Raw genomic sequence first — 19,308 nt, 5'->3', positions numbered from 1 at the left:
TTTTTTTTTTTTTTTTTTTTTTTTTTTTTACAAAATTTTACGGGACAACGTCCCATTTATTACAATAAACAATAAAAAAACTTAATGCTAACAATACAAAAAATAGGCAATGAAAAATAAAATCAATAGATAGGTAGTGAAAACAAGAGAAAAGCAAGAGAGAAAAAATTAAATTAATTATTAAGTTACAAAACACACATTAAACCCCTGGTATAAAATAGTAAGAATATGCAATAAATAAAATAACAAACAGACATTTCACATTGGAAATTAGGTACTTTGCTATCAAAATATATGACATAGGTACAGAGTTATTTACATGACTGCTTCTTCTATAGTAAAACAATTAAAATATACATGGTATATTTTTCAGAACACCAGGATAAAACCAACAAAAACATCCAAGTCTGGTGGCTGTAGGTGTGGCTTAGCAACAGCTGCCCCAGGTAAACTAACATGCTGTGGACAAAGATGTTTGTGTTATACAGAACAAAAGCCATGCAAAGGTTGCAAATGCCGAGGCTGCCGGAACCCCCACACTGCTAATGGAAAGAAAGTAAGTACTTGAAAAAGTACCTGCATGCTGCCTATGACTAGGGTAACTAGAATTATAGCCACATCTTCCTGAAAAGGAATCTTAAATAATATAGGAACAACTATGGACAGGTAACAAAAATTGTCTGTTATTGTATAGGTACATATGACTTAAGGTATCTATCTGTTTTAATAGCAGTCATTTGTAATTTTCAGAAATTGAGGGGTCTGGAAGAATTCCAGATGACTTTGTGTGAAAACCCAAACACTACAGAAGAAATGATAGGAATGGAAGAACAACTGGATACTACAGTGAAAGTAAGTACTCTACTTAGTGGTTCAGTAAACTGTAGAACTCATAAAAAAGGGTCCATAAGATCCCAAGTCAAAAACCTTATTAACAAAATAAATGCCTTTTAGATGTTGGGATTGTTACTTCCCCTCCCCTACCTTATACCTCCATGAACTTTTTGTTTGTTACAGATAGTGGGCATCAATTCAAGTTCCAATGATTTTCAAGAAATTCGATTTGTCAACCAAGAAGAGCCTTCATGATATGAGAACCTAACTGGCTAGAAACAAAAGACAATTTAATGGACCTTTCTGATGAAATCTCCATGGATCCAGAACTTTGTTGATCTATAGGAACTGAAGAACTATGCCTTGAAATGAGAAAAGATTTGATCTTTGCTGCAAAGGTAAAATACTATTAATCTCAAACATTATTTAGAGAAAACCAAAGACATAGGTTATATTGAAAAGTGGATTAAAGATACAGGTTTAATTCAAAGATCTTCTTGAAATAAGGAATAATAATCTAGAACATTCTTTCATTGCCCTGAGCTCATGTTTGGCATTGAAGGGGATGGGGATGCTAGATACTCAGGAAGAGAGTTGTTCCTCCCCATAAAAACACTTTTCTTGTTTAACAAATTTGAATTCATGTTAACATGCAACTAATTAATATAAAAATTAAATGTTCATGAAGTTCATCAAACTTACCGGGGAATGTTTCGAAGATCGCATTCTTTGATGTTGTCAGGGGGGCTTGAGGTAAACCAAAGCTCCATTAACTTTTCAACACCTTCAAAAAATTGATTATCTGTGTTATTTATTATATTCCCTATATCAGCCATCTTCGGCTATCAAAACGCAAACCCGGACTTTAGAAATAATGATCACGAAGTGAGTAGACCGTGAGTTCAGATACAAGTGATAGAATAGAAAACTAGACAAATTGAAGAAATTACCGGAATTATTTTTTATCAGTTCACTTCACTCTCTTGCTGGGAAGTGAGTTCAGATACAAGTGATAGAATAGAAAACTAGACAAATTGAAGAAATTACCGGAATTATTTTTTATCAGTTCACTTCACTCTCTTGTCTCTTGCTGGGAAGGGAGAGAAATCGTAATCAGTCGATTGTTGTTTATTGCACATGCGTAGCAGCTGATAACGGAATGACCGAGGTCAAGGTCGTTGGAAAAATTGATCGCATTCCTCTTTGGAATCCCGGGGGAAAATAAAAGTAGGTGGAGATGGGTGACTCTTGAAAAAGCACATGCGTAGCAGCTGATAACGGAATGACCGAGGTCAAGGTCGTTGGAAAAATTGATCGCATTCCTCTTTGGAATCCCGGGGGAAAGGAAAATAAAAGTCAAGTGAGATGGGTGACTCTTGAAAAAATTAGATCCCCTTTTTATGCCTTTTTCATGTTCATACCTATCTGGTTCGTTCGTTAAAAATATAAAAACATTTTTATGTACCTACCTTCATCTAGATATTCTTATTAATTTTTAAATTCTATTTAAAACTATTTTTTTTATTTTAAAACTTTTGATTATTTTTCTCTCAACTGGATTTTGTCATTTTGAGTACCCCCACATAATCGAGAATTTAAGCATTGGCTATGTTCACGTTGTTTATATTAATACAAGGAGAGCCAACTTCTATTTTTTAGTGATTTAGTATTTTAGTCCGTCCTCAGTGTCTCCAGACTTAGTGATTTTTCACTAAATTTAGTGAATTCTTGGCAAATCTAGTGATTTAGTGATTTGAGGTCAAAATCTAGTGATTTTTGAAAGAAATGTAATTTCAGTGCAAAATTGCTCCTAAATCTGAAAAAATAGACTAATTTTTTCAGAAACCTACAATTTTGCCCCTTCAAATTAGTCGCGTATGCAATATGTACTGCTTTTAATTTAGTGAAAGCGCTATAGTTGCCATTCTTTTCACACACATAACACACATTTTTTTTTTTTTACTTTCTATTTTTTTCAACAACATTGCATATACCAGCAGCGATAGCTCCTTGAAAGCACCAGTTCCGCATGGATCACTGAAGTTGAGCACGGCTGATCCTTCAATAATTTTCTTCATCTATTTAGGTTCTTTATTAGTAGGTCTTTGTACCGTCAATCATCTTTAAAAATCTGGTGTGAACATTACACGATTTTCCTTATCCTATTGAATGATGCTTATTTTTATGTTCTATTGTAACTTTTACAATATCTCTAACCGTTTAGTCAGTATAGCTGAAAACCGCCAAAAAACGGTCGAAATCTGTCCAAAAGCGGTCAAAATACCGCCAAGCGCAGCAACCATCTCAACCAAACGTTTTGTGTTGCATCCTTGTCACATTTGTGAACTACATACCAAATTTCAAGTCTCTAGCTTGTACCGTTCCCGAGATATTGTTAAATTACACCGAAAACCGCCAAAAAGCGGTAAAATGCCGCCAATCGTTGCACCGATCTTAACCAAAAGTTTCGTGTCGCATCCTTGTCACATTTGACAACTACATACCAAATTTCAAGTCTCTAGCTCTTACCGTTCTCGAGATATTTTGTTTACAGACAGACAGACACACAGACACACGGACACACAGACAGACAGACACACACACGGACCAATGGCTGAAACTTTGGATTTAGGCTCTAGGGACCTCAAAACGTGTTTTTTCATTAAAAACTGACCATCGAAAATTTGACCCGATTACATTACTTTCCTTCCTATAGGATAAGGAAAGTAAAAAGTCGGACCGGAAGAAATAAGTTGAAATTCAATAGGGGGACACCCTGTAAACAATATTGTGAAAATGTTGAGATTTCGTGAGTCTGTAAGTAAGTATTTTCGTGTCAATGATGTCAAAATGCACGCTCGCTGCATGTTTTGTAAGTTGATTGCCAAATTATCCGAGATAGTTAGGTATAAACAAGTGCATGCGACATGTTTATGTAATATGCACCTACTTAGGTAATGCAATCACCTATCTCTTAATTAATAAGCTTAAAATTCACCTGCTCCCGATGGATCACTGAAGTTAAGCAACGTTACGTGTGGTAAGTAACCGGATGTGTGACTAGTATTTGACTATTTCGTTGAAAACCCTTAGCAGTTATACAGTGACATACCTACGTACATCTTATTTATCTTCACATGGACCTCTGCATCTCATATTTACGTCCGCCTATAGATTTTACGAATGAGTAAAGGTTGAGTGTAAGCGTGTGTCCGTGTGTGAGGGAGAGAGGAAAGACTGCCAGACAAAAAATTACCAAAGTGCAAATTATTTTATTTTTTTAATTATTTCCCCCCGCACGTACCTACATAGATAAGTAGGTATATTGCTCAAGAGTTGGTAACATTTTTCGGAATAAAGGAACTTGGGATCTTCTACATGGGTACCTAAATTGCAAGCGCGTTTCTACTCGACCGTGTCCTCTCATTCTTGCCTATTTTTCCAGCCTTTGTCCGCGGAAAGAACAAAAAAAAAAAAAAAAAAAAAAAAAAAAAAAAAAGAACCTAAGTAGATACCTACTGATGTTTTTACTTCTGACCAAGTCCAAAAATAATGTTGTTAGGCTATCTATGTCAATAGGTATATTTCATTAAGAGTGTGTTTCATCAAAATTCTTTTTAGCCCCTAAAAGCCAGTTAGTTAAGGAGCCCTATTGTATGTACAAATCAAATGAAACTTGAGTAACAGACTGATGTTATCCCAACAGGCCTTCTAGCTAGGGGACTATTGGTTAAAACCACTGTAAAAACAAGGTACCTGTTTATATCTATTTCTGATGGGACAATTTGTCTCTCTACTGCCCTGCTCATCTTTCCATTTTCCTTAACTTTAGTTTTGCAGTTTCATATAATGATTCAAACTTTCTTAAGTACTAGTTTCTTAGGTAAGTACTCACTGTTCATAATAGACATCCTAGGTAAATAATTTGTTGTTTTTACAATTTCATTATTCTTTGATTTCATTTGAGTAACAGACTGATGTTATCCCAACAGGCCTTCTAGCTAGGGGACTATTGGTTAAAACCACTGTAAAAACAAGGTACCTGTTTATAACTATTTCTGATGGGACAATTTGTCTCTCTACTGCCCTGCTCATTTTTCCATTTTCCTTAACTTTAGTTTTGCAGTTTCATATAATGATTCAAACTTTCTTACTAGTTTCTTAGGTAAGTACTCACTGTTCATAATAGACATCCTAGGTAAATAATTTGTTGTTTTAACAATTTCATTATTCTTTGATTTCATGTTTTGTTTGCTCCATTGCTTTATTTATTTACTTAGGTACCTAACATATTGAATATAGGACACAACATGGTTTGAACCTTTGAACTGAGTAACAAAAGGACCTTCACACTTTCCGAATTTATTGCTAAATATAAGTGTATTTAGGTTGGTTAAATTTGAGTAAGTAGCTCTTTAGAACAAAAGGACCTTCACACTTTCCGTGTTTATTGCTAAATATAAGTGTATTTAGGTTGGTTAAATTTGAGTAAGTAGCTCTTTAGAATTTATTATATTAGTAGGCACTCTTTTATTAAGGGACATACAATTATTTAAGCCCCTACTTTGACATTTCAAGTTACCCCCCAAGAGGGGATATTCAATAATCAATAATAGTATTATTTACCAGACTTGGTATAATTAGTTGCTTACCAAAACAAACAGGTTTTAAACTTGCACATACAATTATTTAAGCCCCTACTTTGACATTTCAAGTTACCCCCCAAGAGGATATTCAATAATCATTAATAGTATTATTTACCAGACTTGGTATAATTAGTTGCTTACCAAAACAAACAGGTTTTAAACTTGCACAAATTAAAGCTAGGACAATTATTTAAGCCCCTACTTTGACATTTCAAGTTACCCCCCAAGAGGATATTCAATAATCATTAATAGTATTATTTACCAGACTTGTATGCTTACCAAAACAAACAGGTTTTAAACTTGCACAAATTAAAGCTAGGTACCAAAAAAGGCCAAGTGACTGTCTAACGGTACCCAAACAAACTTCATTATTATTATACCTATACTAAGAAATTCTGGTGATGTGGAACCATTTACTTATAATGCACTCATATCAAAGGCAGCATAGGCATTTTATTAATCAATAGAGTACCTACCTACCTAGTTCCTCACTCATATTAACAACATCAACAATTGAACAAATAGAAGAAAACACTTTTGTAAAGATATACTTAGGTGCCCACAGTTGAATATCTAAGGGATTAAAGAATTATAAAGAATTGAAATAAGATATTAATCTTGGCAGCATAGGCATTTTATTAATCAATAGAGTACCTACCTACCTAGTTACTCACTCATATTAACAACATCAACAATTGAACAAATAGAAGAAAACACTTTTGTAAAGATATACTTACTTAGGTGCCCACAGTTGAATATCTAAGGGATTAAAGGGCAGCATAGGCATTTTATTAATCAATAGAGTACCTACCTACCTAGTTACTCACTCATATTAACAACATCAACAATTGAACAAATAGAGGAAAACACTTTTGTAAAGATATACTTAGGTGCCCACAGTTGAATATCTAATCTAAGGGATTAAATGTAGATCCCTACTGATGTTTTTACTTCTGACCAAGTCCAAAAATAATGTTGTTAGGCTATCTATGTCAATAGGTATATTTCATTAAGAGTGTGTTTCATCAAAATTCTTTTTAGCCCCTAAAAGCCAGTTAGTTAAGGAGCCCTATTGTCGGTACAAATTAAATGAAACTTGAGTAACAGACTGATGTTATCCCAACAGGCCTTCTAGCTAGGGGACTATTGGTTAAAACCACTGTAAAAACAAGGTACCTGTTTATATCTATTTCTGATGGGACAATTTGTCTCTCTACTGCCCTGCTCATCTTTCCATTTTCCTTAACTTTAGTTTTGCAGTTTCATATAATGATTCAAACTTTCTTAAGTACTAGTTTCTTAGGTAAGTACTCACTGTTCATAATAGACATCCTAGGTAAATAATTTGTTGTTTTAACAATTTCATTATTCTTTGATTTCATGTTTTGTTTGCTCCTTTGCTTTATTTATTTACTTAGGTACCTAACATATTGAATATAGGACACAACATGGTTTGAACCTTTGAACTGAGTAACAAAAGGACCTTCACACTTTCCGTGTTTATTGCTAAATATAAGTGTATTTAGGTTGGTTAAATTTGAGTAAGTAGCTCTTTAGAATTATATTAGTAGGCACTCTTTTATTAAGGGACATACAATTATTTAAGCCCCTACTTTGACATTTCAAGTTACCCCCCAAGAGGGGATATTCAATAATCAATAATAGTATTATTTACCAGACTTGGTATAATTAGTTGCTTACCAAAACAAACAGGTTTTAAACTTGCACATATTAAAGCTAGGTACCAAAAAAGGCCAAGTGACTGTCTAACGGTACCCAAACAAACTTCATTATTATTATACCTATACTAAGAAATTCTGGTGATGTGGAACCATTTACTTATAATGCACTCATATCAAAGGCAGCATAGGCATTTTATTAATCAATAGAGTACCTACCTACCTAGTTACTCACTCATATTAACAACATCAACAATTGAACAAATAGAAGAAAACACTTTTGTAAAGATATACTTAGGTGCCCACAGTTGAATATCTAATCTAAGGGATTAAATAATTATAAAGAATTGAAATAAGATATTAATCTCAAACATTATTTAGAGAAAACCAAAGAGAGATGAGCTCGGACGACGTGAGATAGCTGTCCCGGCGGCAATTTTTAAAATTCATTTTATATTTATTTTTGTTTGCTTTGTAATTTGCTTGTTTTTAAATGAAAAGTACAATATAAACGTGCAAACTAAAGATAAAAAGTAAAAAATTGAATTCAGATTGTACAAGTTGCGGAAAAAAAATCAAAAATTCGAATTTCCCGCCAACTTTACACGCAAAAAGGCCGACGATGGCCTACGATGGCCCCGTTCATAACCACGGCCTTAGTCCGTCCTTCCTTTTCCTTTTTATTACAATAGTATACTAGTAAATTAGTAGTAACATTTGAATGCGAACTGGCTTTAATATAATCACTGCACTTGGGATATTTTAAGCTGTATAGACCTCAGTGATGTGGCAGATGAAGGCAGTAATTTAGGAATCTTGAAAATCTAGGCTCAAAACCCTTGGATAATTTACTGAATTTAGGGTCTGATGAAATCTCCAATGGTCACCAGTATAGATAGAACAGGGTGTGACAAAATATTTCAGTGTATTATTCAAAAGTCAAAATAAAGTACCCCTAAGTACCTACTAGAAGAAAATGTAAGCAGAGAGTGCATTGAGAATTGCATTAGTTTTGAGCGAAAAGTGGAAAAAATGTATGGGCATGTGCTGAGCTGGTTGAGAGTGAGGACTGAGTTTTCAATTCTGAAAGCTGTCTCATTAAGATAAAGGCAGATTGTTAAGCCTTATGCTTTTGATGATGGAGCGGGCTTGATGTATATTGATGATTGAAAAAAAATATTAAAACTTCCTATTAAAAAAAAGAGAGAGAGTGCATTGTACTCGTGGAAAATAATGTTCTAAAATTATTTACGACCTTATTAACCTCGCATGCCATGTTCAATAATATTGTTATGCACCTATCTACCTATGAGCACGGTTGCGCGTGGTTAGTACCCGGATGGGTGACCATCTGGCCAATAGCGTGCTGCTAGCTTAAAAAAAAAAATATTGGAGTCATAGAAAGTAGTTAACCAGTTTTTCCATTGTCTATAGAGGATTTTTTTACTATAAAAAGAGTATACAAGACTTCTACCCTCAAAAACCACGAGTAAACTACCATTTGGAAGAATTTAGAAATCTAGTGATTTTCAAGTCAAATCTAGTGATTTTTTTTCCTCGAATCTAGTGATTTTTTAAAATTTGGAGTGGAGACCCTGCCGTCCTTCCTTTTTATTACAATAAATTTACAATACCTATATTAGTCAATTAGTATTAGTATTAAATTATTAATATTAATCCATATTATCCATATTTCCATAACTTCTTCAGCTATAGCTATGGTAGAGTTCACTGATTGCTATCTCTTGGTTTTAGGATCTTCTGTCAAATTCTATCCTGAAATATGGTATAGGTAAATGTATTTAAATTCCTGGACAGTGTGTTACTCTATTGTTCCTGAGAATGCACCTTTAATACCAAGCAGACTACAGGTAATTTGCTATTCATCCCATTTTCTTATACTCAGGTGTATTTATATTTTTCTACCAGAGAAAGAATAATTTTCTAAAAGGCCAATTGGTTCATAAATTTCATAAGCATATCTACTATCTTCCTGGTTACATATGTTTCAGTAACCTACTTCTGAAGTTGTTCCATTAATCAATATCTCTTTTTTTTTTTTTTTTTTTTTAAAGAGGTTTGACAGAGGGAACTGTAACTGCTATGGTCTTATCGTCCCGAAATCGAAGAGAGAAGGAAGACAGGATAGGAAAAAGCCAGCCGTTCCGAGAACGAACATTATCCCATCAGGATAAAATCCGCCCCGGGCGGGAATCGAACCCGCGGCCTAGCGCTTACAAGGCAGACGCACTACCAACTAAGCTAACTAGGCTGGCTCAATATCTCTTTTAATTATATGTTCAAAATTGTGATCTTATTTACAGGTATCTACTTAAAAGTCAAAATGTCAAGTAACATTACTTCACTGTATGTGGCCACAGCACGCCTTATTTTTCAACCTCACATATCAAACCCAGTGAGCTGGGCATATGAAGTTGGCAATCTGTTCCCCAGCCTTTGTGAGTTACTTCGATGTTCTGTGTGTCAATCACTACTGGTGGATCCATACTCTCCTCGGGACTTGTGTCAACATCATGTTTGTAAAACTTGCCTTGGTAAAGATAAAATACTATCTCAACCATGTTTGTTATGTGTGAATGCTAAGGATCATGTTGAAAATGAAGAGTTATCATTGCTACTTGTGTGCTACAATAAACTATGCAGTTATATCCGGCAATCCTCAACACTACTCAAATATCTGAGTGAATGTGGTGGTGATACAGACTTGATGAATATTATCATTGAGGGAGAATCCTACCTGTCCCTTCCCCTACTAGCTCCTCCTGTCACAAACAATGTCACTGATAGTTTCCAGTCCTACCATAGTTACTCAAGCCCCACTCCTAGCACCAGCTCAAGTTCCTCAAGTAATCATCACCATCATCATAAACATAGAAGATCTTACACACCCCAATGCAATGGAAACTCCATGTTGTCTGAGTTTCAGCCTCAACCAATTTATTCTGTTCTGGTGGCAAATGAGGGAAATAAAATTACAATTAAAAGAAAAGTTCCTGATGAATATAACATGTCAGCAGTGGTAAGTATGTAAATAAAAAATATGACAAGCTTTGTAAGGGTAGGTCTATTACTGAAACATATGTAACCAGGAAGATAGTAGATATGCTTATGAAATTTATGAACCAATTGGCCTTTTAGAAAATTATTCTTTCTCTGTTGACACGAAAATACTTACAGACTCACGAAATCTCAACATTTTCACAATATTGTTTACAGGGTGTCCCCCTATTGAATTTCAACTTATTTCTTCCGGTCCGACTTTTTCAGGGCTTTTTTCAAAATGAAATTTTCTGACTTTTGAGACCATATTTTCTAATGCCATGACTTTTCCAGGTTTTTCTTTAGAAAACATAAGCCCAAGCCTGTTTTTGCTCTTAGAATGTCCAGATCTAGAAGTTTCCGAATCATCTCTCTTGACCTCTCTCCTTGTTAACTCCTTGATTAATGTGTTTTATGAATAAAATGTCCAGTGTTAAGTAAAAGAAACAAAAGTATATCCTGTGTTCTTCATTATTAAAAAGTTTAGACTTTATTCTAAATATATCTCTACTGGTTGCGCCAACTGTAGACCTCTCAAAAAAGAGACCTTCATACGCCCGATCAATCCCAATGTTTAATATGTGAAGGGAGCTATTTCAAGGTTTTTACCTGTTCCCGATGGATCACTGAAGTTAAGCAACGTTACGTGTGGTAAGTTACCCGGATGTGTGACTATTTGGCAATAGTCACACATCTGCTGGGTTTATTATGAGGAGGCGGGTAGCTTGTCGCCGATTGAATTTCAACTTATTTCTTCCGGTCCGACTTTTTCAGGGCTTTTTCCAAAATGAAATTCTCTGACTTTTGAGACCATATTTTCTAATGCCTTGACTTTTCCAGGTTTTTCCTTAGAAAACATAGGCTTAAGCCTGTTTTTGCTCTTAGAATGTCCAGATCTAGAAGTTTTCGAATTATCTCTATTGACCTCTCTCCTTGTTAACTCCTTGGTAAGACCCCGACAAATTCTGATAAATGGTTCAGTAAACTGTAGAACTCATAAAAAAGGGTCCATAAGATCCCAAGTCAAAAACCTTATTAACAAAATAAATGCCTTTTAGATGTTGGGATTGTTACTTCCCCTCCCCTACCTTATACCTCCATGAATTTTTTGTTTGTTACAGATAGTGGGCATCAATTCAAGTTCCAATGATTTTCAAGACATTCGATTTGTCAACCAAGAAGAGCCTTCATGATATGAGAACCTAACTGGCTAGAAACAAAAGACAAATTAATGGACCTTTCTGATGAAATCTCCATGGATCCAGAACTTTGTTGATCTATAGGAACTGAAGAACTATGCCTTGAAATGAGAAAAGATTTGATCTTTGCTGCAAAGGTAAAATACAGGTGAACTTCATATACAAAATAAATAAATACATACCTACAAAATTGTCAAGTTTAAACTTGGAACCCTCTTTTTTTTTGTTCCACAAATCTGATGTGAACAATTTTTAGCTTCAGCTTGGTAAAATACAGGTGAACTTCATATACAAAATAAATAAATACATACCTACAAAATTGTCAAGTTTAAACTTGGAACCCTCTTTTTTTTGTTCCACAAATCTGATGTGAACAATTTTTAGCTTCAGCTCTTTAGTAGGTGTATTCTCTTCACTTATTGAAGGCTATGCAAGGATCTTTTGTACAATTTTCCTCATGATCTCATTGTACAATTGATTAGTGGGGGTGTACTGGAACAAATACCTTCTTCTTTACTTTTGTTATTATTGTGATGTTTTAAATGTTTATAATGAATGTAAAATTGTGAGATTATTTATTTTATTTTATATTTAATGCATATTTTATGTGTAGATAGTGTCCCTATTTAAATAAATTTATTTGATGAAATAATGAATTTCATGTGTTGAGTACATAAATGAATAAATAACTGTAATTAAATGAAGATGAATAGGAAATAAAATTCACATATTTATTGAGAAATAATAATAACGTTTTATTCAATTTCTACAAAAGATCTCATTATGTTCCTGTACAATACATATAAGTACCTACATATCTTTCCTTTTCAGGAAATATGGAAGTAAAATCAGTCTCCTTCATTTAATTAATATTTTCAAAGATTCACTATAGAATCAAATGAGAAAAAATAATTTATTGCATTAGTCAATACATATTAAATCAAGCATACTCAAGAACTTTCTTCTCATATACAAGCATGTAAGCTTCACTATTGAGTACATCTGTTATACCTACAGGTTTTATCTTAGTGTCGTCACAGAGGAACCAACGCTTGTGTTGAGAGATGTATGTTGTGTAATGTCCAACATCTATGTTCAATCCAGAATGCTTAATAACAGAACACAATTCATATCTATTGTCTTCCAGGTTGAGCTCATATGGGGCAACCCCTTCATCTTCGTCTTCACTGCAGTAGTCACTCCTGTATTTTGTCAAATCTAAAATGTGAGGAAATGTCACCTTGGTGGAAACTTTCTTATGAATGACTTCACCTTTCTTCTTAATTGTTTTGAACCGTTTCAGATGGAGGAATAAAATGTGAGGTAGTTTAAGAAATGTCATTTGCTTTGTTGTTCCTTGAGCATTGCAGTTGTTGCATTGTATATCCAAGTGTTCTGGTTGAGTAAACTGTTCCAAGCATTCTTCAATGGAGAGAGGAAGCATTGGATTATTCTCCGCAGGTTGACAAATTTCAAGAGATATATCCCAGAATGGATCATTTGTTGTTGAAACGTTGTTACACTGTTCACATACTAGATTGGATTGTAACTGACCCGTGAATATTTTATGAGATACACAGGAGCAGTTGAGTGGGTCAGAATTATCAGATTCAGAGGAGTCTTCATGAAATAGGTTGAGCGTGGCAATGAAGAACTCATGTGTGTCATGTTGAATGTCTCGAGCAAGGTGTGGGGCTCTGTCCCAAACTAGTTCAACAATATCTCCTAAACCTATTGGCTCTACATTCCCATTATAAAACTCATTAAACAAAGCTTCAATCTTGCATAGGAAACAGTACTGGTCTAGTTTACACTTATGAATTGTCGAGAGGAAAAAATTCCTTATGAGAGGTACATGGGAAAAAGCTTGAAGTATGACATTCATGAAACATGTCTTTCCATGATTTACCAGGCCTCTGATTCCTATGTAACTAGTTGCTTTCAGCCGAGAGATGGGTTCTGTGATGTCAGTTGTAACAACCTGATTGATATCTGATTTGTATAATGGAATATCTGTGAGTGGTGTATAAGAAAACCCTAGGGTAGTGCAGGCATATTGTTTGACCATGTCTGCAATAGCAAGGAACTGATCATCATACACATAATTATTACACATAAAGCAGAAGACATTACCGTAAGAAATATCCACAGCAAACTTGTGCCCAGTCACTTGAACATGTTGTCGTAGATGTGTATCATAGCACAGAACTCTTGTACAGAAGAGACAAGTATGTAACAGACATGTAGATGTACACTTCTCTGCATTGCATCTCATTGTCATGGTCTTCATTAGCTCGTAAAAGTTCTCCTGCAGATGAGGGTAGACAAAGTTTCCAGCAATGTCCTTAAATATGGATGTTTCATTATCATCCTTGTACTTCTGCAGGTGTTCACAGCCACTGCTCACTTGTCTTTCACACATCATAGTAGCAGATATAGGTAAGTAGTTGACAGGAAGAAATTAAGGATGAAAGAAAAGTAACTTACTAGGTAGGTACCTATACCTACTTGGAAGTAGGGTTTAGTATATTCTTAGGGCCGGTTTCTAACATCCTCTGTTGACTCGCGAGTTTGAAAACCAATGGTTCACCCAAACTCCGGAGTTGACCGAGTGTTTTGTTGACCAAGTGTTTCTGACACATTTTAAACCGCGCAGTTTTAAAACCCAAGAGTTTCGAGATTTTCGTTTTGGCAACATCGCAAAATTCCCTCTGTTGTGTTTTTATAATTCTCTGTGCACTAGGCGCCATTTTTTTGAAATAATTTTTAACTTTTATTTTCATTTATTGTTTGATGAAAGAAAAGTAACTTACTAGGTAGGTACCTATACCTACTTGGAAGTAGGGTTTAGTATATTCTTAGCTTTGTACTGTCTCTGAGGCCTCTGAGCTGAACTGCGTTTGCTTTAAACTAAACAAATCTCAAATCTCACCGTTACCGGGTAACCGAACCGGTGAAGGTAAGAGTGAAATGGGGAAAATAAATAAAATTCGTACCTATTTTCGATTTGGACTTCTGGTTTTCGATTAAGGAAAGGATGAAGGTTAATCATTAATCTCCTTGTACTTCTGCAGGTGTTCACAGCCACTGCTCACTTGTCTTTCACACATCATAGTAGCAGATATAGGTAAGTAGTTGACAGGAAAAAATTAAGCAATTAAGGATGAAAGAAAAGTAACTTACTAGGTAGGTACCTATACCTACTTGGAAGTAGGGTTTAGTATATTCTTAGCTTTGTACTGTCTCTGAGCTGAACTGCGTTTGCTTTGCTTTTAAACTAAACAAATCTCACCGTTACCGGGTAACCGAACCGGTGACGGTAAGAGTGAAATAGGGAAAATAAATAAAATTCGTACCTATTTTCGATTTGGACTTTTGGTACCTAGTTTTGTAGTTTTGGTTTTGGATTAAGGAATTAAGGTTAATGGTTAATCAATCAGACCACCATTACTATTGCTAGTAATGATAGCTATAGCATTGTGTTAGAAGTAAGTTTGGTGAATTTGTTTTAAGTTGTTTAATTTGTGTTTTTTTTTTTTTTCCTCAACAGTTCCATAAATATGTTTCCATGTTGGATTGTTAGGGATAGATATTCTCAAGTATTTATTGATTTTAATCTGTACATGTTCTAGATAAGACTTTATAGTTTTCAACCTCCTAATATCCTAACCTTGATTAACACAAGTGTGTTTGTTCTGTTTTGTGTTACAGAGGGTGTGCAATGAACTTTGTCTTCCTAACACTTACATTTACTACTTTGCTTTATTTTTAGTCTCTTACTCTGGTGATAAGCATTTGTCAAGTAAGTGTGCATTTGTTGAGCTATTATATTTTGTGAGTTCCAAGTTTTCACTTGACAATCTTTACCTTTGTATCCTGAATCTTGTGAAGTGATATGTCGCCCTCCAATTTCTTGACATTCTCACCCAAGGTCTTAGGGATTGTACCGAGTGCTCCAATTATGACAGGGACGATAATCGTTTTAAGATTCCACATTTTACTGACTTCAATGGCAAGAGTTCGATACTTGAGTTTTTTCTCAGCTTCTTTGGAAATGAGATTTGCATCACATGGAACAGAGACATCTATCAGTACACATTTCTTATCTTTTACATTCTTTACTACAATCCTCTCCACCAAGTTCTATCATTAAATGTTACCCGTTACCACTAAATGTTGAAATTTAATAATAAAGCACAATTATTACTATTACTATTGTTGGTTTTCGATGAGACTGGGATTTTGATTTCTTTTGGTGACATCTACTGACGTCTTATCGTCCCGAAATCGAAAAGAGGACAGGATAGGAGAAAACCAGCCGTTCCGAGCACGAACCTTATATCTATTTAGGATAAAATTTGCCCCAGATGGTAATCAGGAACCCCTACCGAGAATTTTTGAAGAGGTCATTGGAATCTGTTCCCCCATGTCAATCATGGGAAGCTCAGGCGGTCCATGTTCTGATGCTAGATAATTTATCCTGAGATGAAAAAAAAAAAAAAAAAGAAGAAAAAAGAGTTTTTATTATTATCAATGAAACAAGCTACAGTACACACATACATCATCAGATGGACAAGAAAAGACACAATACTTTTAATTTAGGTGTTGTGTTAACATGAGAAAATCAGATAGTAACCCGTTAATATTTGTGATGAAAGTACAAGTGCAAATTTTTCTGTCAATGGTGGGCTTTGAACCCAAGACCTTCTACATTGCAAGCAAATGTGTTACCTCTCGACCAAACATAATTGCTTTATTATTATTAAAAAGATCAGTAAAAAAATAATTACCTCTATCAGAACATGGACCGCCTGAGCTTCCCATGATTGACATGGGGGAACAGATTCCAATGACCTCTTCAAAAATTCTCGGTAGGGGTTCCTTGCTGGTACTGGGTCCCCCACCAGTTGCTATTGAATTATATCTTATGGCAGCAGCTTCCTGTTTTGCCCTCTTCTTTAAGAGGGCCCATTTGTTTTTCAGACTCGAGGCATTTCGCTATTGAATTATATCTTATGGCAGCAGCTTCCTGTTTTGCCCTCTTCTTTAAGAGGGCCCATTTGTTTTTCAGACTCAAGGCATTTCTAAATGTTCCACCTGATTGTGCATTGAATAGGGCCTCCACATCCTTCCAAGCTTTTTCTTTTGCCATGTTTGTGTGTTTGTCTGTTTGTTTATTTTCTATTATGGGTTTTTGTCTAACACATAACATTAGAATGTCCATTTCATTGTCTGTGAAGGATTTGCCTTTAATAGCACTCATGTTTTAATTTTAACGTTAATGGGTTTTAAGAAACAAAGTAAAAAGGGATAAAAACGAAGATAACTTGGAAAAATAGAAAGTAATAAAGAACACTTTGGACAATTTCAGATTTTCACATAAATTCACTACTACTCACTTGTTGCTTCAAACATAAGGAGTAAGAATAACTAAAAATTTCACGATTCTAAGCAATGTACAGACAAATCTACAATTTTATTTATATAGATATGTAACTATGTACCTACGATACGAACTCTACGATTACGGTATTTGCTATTTGCTAGAGGAGGAGAACTATCGATAGCACTATCGATAACTATCGATAGTTTTGACTATCGAACGCTATCGATAGTTGAGGCTTGACTATCGATAGCGTTTTCGATAGTTTTTTCTGCACATTTTTCGTTTGTTTTGGTCGTTTTAGAAGTGAAAAGTGTAAAAAAATTGAAAAAAAACATAGATGTATACAAATCTATGAAAAAAAATATATATTTTGTAAAAAAATATAAAAAATAATAAATTCTAGTTACCCCGTAGATTCTGTTCCTTCAAACAATAAGGAACCAAGAGCTAGAAGTGCCAGCATACCCAAATATACTATGTTCATACATCTGTGTCTGTCATACATACAAACACACTTATAGTTTGTCTGTCAGTGACTGCTGCTTACACAGTGTGGTGTCTAACTTTTTTATTTTCATTTTTAGAACCCCTGGCCAAATCTGAACAAATTTCCAAAGAAGTTATTTCGGAAGAAGTGATTGTTGAAGAAGTCTCTGTCAGTCATTTTTTGGACCATTTGGATTATGAGGTAAGTTGTACTGCATCTTTTTAAAATTTTCTATATTTAATTTAAATACCTATATTTAGAAGAAAAAAAAAAGAAAAAAAAATGTGCTCAGTGTAGTAGATAACATGTTGGACTTCGGACTTGGAGGTTAGTGGTTCAAGTCAAATCTTGCATTTATCTAGGTGCACTAGTAGGGGAACAGCGTTTGTGATAAACGGTATGCTTATAAAGTCATCTTTCTTGACTTGCTGGGACAGAGTGCATGCTCCTCAATGCATTTTTTTTAATGTACCTAATAAAATTGGGCTATAAATCCTCTCTTTGTTTCAGATTGAAGAAGTGAAAGACAGTGGAAATAACAACAATGATAATGATAGAAAGAACAATGATAGTGATGAAGATGATGACGGAAATACAAATACCAACAACAATTGTAATTGGAACAAATATACACCCGCAATGCTCAGGCAGCCCAAGAGTTTGAAGTTGAGAAATAAAACTCCAGGTAATTCAACAACAATTGTAATTGGAACAAATATACACCCGCAATGCTCAGGCAGCCCAAGAGTTTGAAGTTGAGAAATAAAACTCCAGGTAATATTTGAATCATAGCAACATATTACGTGACCATTAGCACAGTGCAATAAATGCTGTGATGCCCATGTACATTGTGACATGTTGAATTGCAGAACACAAAGAAAACATACAGATTGAAGAAGTGAAAGACAGTGGAAATAACAACAATGATAATGATAGAAAGAACAATGATAGTGATGAAGATGATGACGGAAATACCAACAACAATTGTAATTGGAACAAATATACACCCGCAATGCTCAGGCAGCCCAAGAGTTTGAAGTTGAGAAATAAAACTCCAGGTAATTTTTATTGAATCATAGCAACATATTACGTGACCATTAGCACAGTGCAATAAATGCTGTGATGCCCATGTACATTGTGATATGTTGAATTGCAGAACACAAAGAAAACATACATTAAATTTATACTTTCTTTCATAGTTCCCTTTGAAGAAATATCTCTAGTCATCATATCACATAGGCTTCATGTGGTTTCAACTCCTCGTGGTAGATATTGAATGAGTTATCTATTTTTATCATTTATACTTTCTTTCATAGTTCCCTTTGAAGAAATATCTCTAGTCATCATATCACATAGGCTTCATGTGGTTTCAACTCCTCGTGGGAGATATTGAATGAGTTATCTATTTTTAATAGCTTTTTTTTCTTTCTTTCTTCTTGTAATTATTTTCCCCCTCTTTTTGTCTTTTTCAGTGTCCAAAAAAAGAAACTGTGATCAATATAAGGAAAATTTGTCAGTGAAAAAGAACATTTTGTCTCTGCAAGAAGAACATCTGCATATGATGATTGCAGAGCAGAAAAGAGAAGATGCATTCAAAGAGGAAAATCGACAATATAAAAGAATAGAACATCAGTTGAAAATAGCTGCTATGAAGGAAGAGTATGAATTGGCCATAAAACATAGAAGAGAAGAGCACAATATGAAAATGGAGTTACTCAAAAAAGGAATATGGCCTAGTAACCAAATGAACCTTCCTAATTAATGAGAAAGTAGTGTCGTTGGTAAATTTGATTACTTATATTTTGGATCCCCCTTACAGCAAATTTAGTTCCAATTATTTACAACTTTATAGGTATTTTATTTTTGCTTCCCTTGGTAAATTTGCATTAACTAATCTTATTTTTTTTGATATCTTATTTTTTAAGTTACCTCTATAGCACATCACCATAATACTCCCACAATTTTTCCCCCCACCCCCCCCGTTAGAGGGTGGTATTGATGTTTTTTTGTTTTTTTT

General features: G+C 34.5%; 4 protein-coding genes and 2 long non-coding RNA genes across 6 annotated transcripts; 5 read left to right on the top strand and 1 right to left on the bottom strand.

The window, feature by feature from the left end:
• Positions 1 to 153: 153 nt before the first annotated feature.
• LOC103506046 (E3 ubiquitin-protein ligase MSL2-like) lies at positions 154 to 1,211 on the top strand. The gene is made up of 3 exons (XM_026821208.1): positions 154 to 556; positions 751 to 852; positions 1,018 to 1,211. Exons 1-3 carry the CDS (start codon positions 320 to 322, stop codon positions 1,087 to 1,089), a joined length of 411 nt encoding a protein of 136 aa, XP_026677009.1. The 5' UTR covers positions 154 to 319; the 3' UTR covers positions 1,090 to 1,211.
• A 7,577-nt stretch (positions 1,212 to 8,788) lies between these two features.
• LOC103506058 (E3 ubiquitin-protein ligase MSL2-like) lies at positions 8,789 to 10,247 on the top strand. The gene is made up of 2 exons (XM_026821207.1): positions 8,789 to 9,030; positions 9,484 to 10,247. Exon 2 carries the CDS (start codon positions 9,504 to 9,506, stop codon positions 10,209 to 10,211), a length of 708 nt encoding a protein of 235 aa, XP_026677008.1. The 5' UTR covers positions 8,789 to 9,030; positions 9,484 to 9,503; the 3' UTR covers positions 10,212 to 10,247.
• Positions 10,248 to 11,227: 980 nt separating this feature from the next.
• Positions 11,228 to 12,041, top strand: LOC113466094. The gene is made up of 2 exons (XR_003390604.1): positions 11,228 to 11,566; positions 11,696 to 12,041. It is a non-coding gene; the product is annotated as an uncharacterized LOC113466094 (long non-coding RNA).
• Positions 12,042 to 12,148: 107 nt separating this feature from the next.
• Positions 12,149 to 14,553, bottom strand: LOC103506045 (ubiquitin carboxyl-terminal hydrolase 22-like). The gene is made up of 2 exons (XM_008470424.3): positions 14,478 to 14,553; positions 12,149 to 13,789 (listed from the first exon to the last, which is right to left on the bottom strand). Exons 1-2 carry the CDS (start codon positions 14,529 to 14,531, stop codon positions 12,359 to 12,361), a joined length of 1,485 nt encoding a protein of 494 aa, XP_008468646.1. The 5' UTR covers positions 14,532 to 14,553; the 3' UTR covers positions 12,149 to 12,358.
• Positions 14,554 to 14,849: 296 nt separating this feature from the next.
• On the top strand, positions 14,850 to 15,212 carry LOC113466093. The gene is made up of 2 exons (XR_003390603.1): positions 14,850 to 14,906; positions 15,130 to 15,212. It is a non-coding gene; the product is annotated as an uncharacterized LOC113466093 (long non-coding RNA).
• Positions 15,213 to 16,240: 1,028 nt separating this feature from the next.
• LOC103506057 (uncharacterized SDCCAG3 family protein-like) lies at positions 16,241 to 19,104 on the top strand. The gene is made up of 4 exons (XM_017442688.2): positions 16,241 to 16,366; positions 17,256 to 17,492; positions 17,802 to 17,976; positions 18,764 to 19,104. The coding sequence occupies exons 1-4, from the start codon at positions 16,241 to 16,243 to the stop codon at positions 19,051 to 19,053; spliced, it is 828 nt and encodes a 275-aa protein (XP_017298177.1). The 3' UTR covers positions 19,054 to 19,104.
• Positions 19,105 to 19,308: the final 204 nt, after the last annotated feature.

The sequence above is a fragment of the Diaphorina citri genome, unplaced genomic scaffold, assembly GCF_000475195.1.
Source record: "Diaphorina citri unplaced genomic scaffold, Diaci psyllid genome assembly version 1.1 scaffold211, whole genome shotgun sequence".
NCBI lineage: Eukaryota > Metazoa > Arthropoda > Insecta > Hemiptera > Psyllidae > Diaphorina > Diaphorina citri.
The sequence above is the reverse complement of the archived record's forward strand: the minus strand, read 5'-3'. Positions and strand labels throughout refer to the sequence as shown.

Bases quoted from the DNA above. Each gene is read 5' to 3' on its own strand.
- LOC103506046 (XM_026821208.1), top strand. From the start codon at position 320: ATGACTGCTTCTTCTATAGTAAAACAATTAAAATATACATGGTATATT. The intron at 557-750 runs GTAAGTACTTGA...TGTAATTTTCAG, and splicing joins ACACTGCTAATGGAAAGAAA to AAATTGAGGGGTCTGGAAGA. The intron at 853-1,017 runs GTAAGTACTCTA...TGTTTGTTACAG, and splicing joins AACTGGATACTACAGTGAAA to ATAGTGGGCATCAATTCAAG.
- LOC103506058 (XM_026821207.1), top strand. From the start codon at position 9,504: ATGTCAAGTAACATTACTTCACTGTATGTGGCCACAGCACGCCTTATT.
- LOC103506045 (XM_008470424.3), bottom strand. From the start codon at position 14,531: ATGATGTGTGAAAGACAAGTGAGCAGTGGCTGTGAACACCTGCAGAAG. The intron at 13,790-14,477 runs GAGATTAATGAT...CAGAAGTACAAG, and splicing joins AACACCTGCAGAAGTACAAG to GATGATAATGAAACATCCAT.
- LOC103506057 (XM_017442688.2), top strand. From the start codon at position 16,241: ATGATTGACATGGGGGAACAGATTCCAATGACCTCTTCAAAAATTCTC. The intron at 16,367-17,255 runs GCCCTCTTCTTT...ACCAAGAGCTAG, and splicing joins TGGCAGCAGCTTCCTGTTTT to AAGTGCCAGCATACCCAAAT. The intron at 17,977-18,763 runs GTAATTCAACAA...TGTCTTTTTCAG, and splicing joins GTTGAGAAATAAAACTCCAG to TGTCCAAAAAAAGAAACTGT.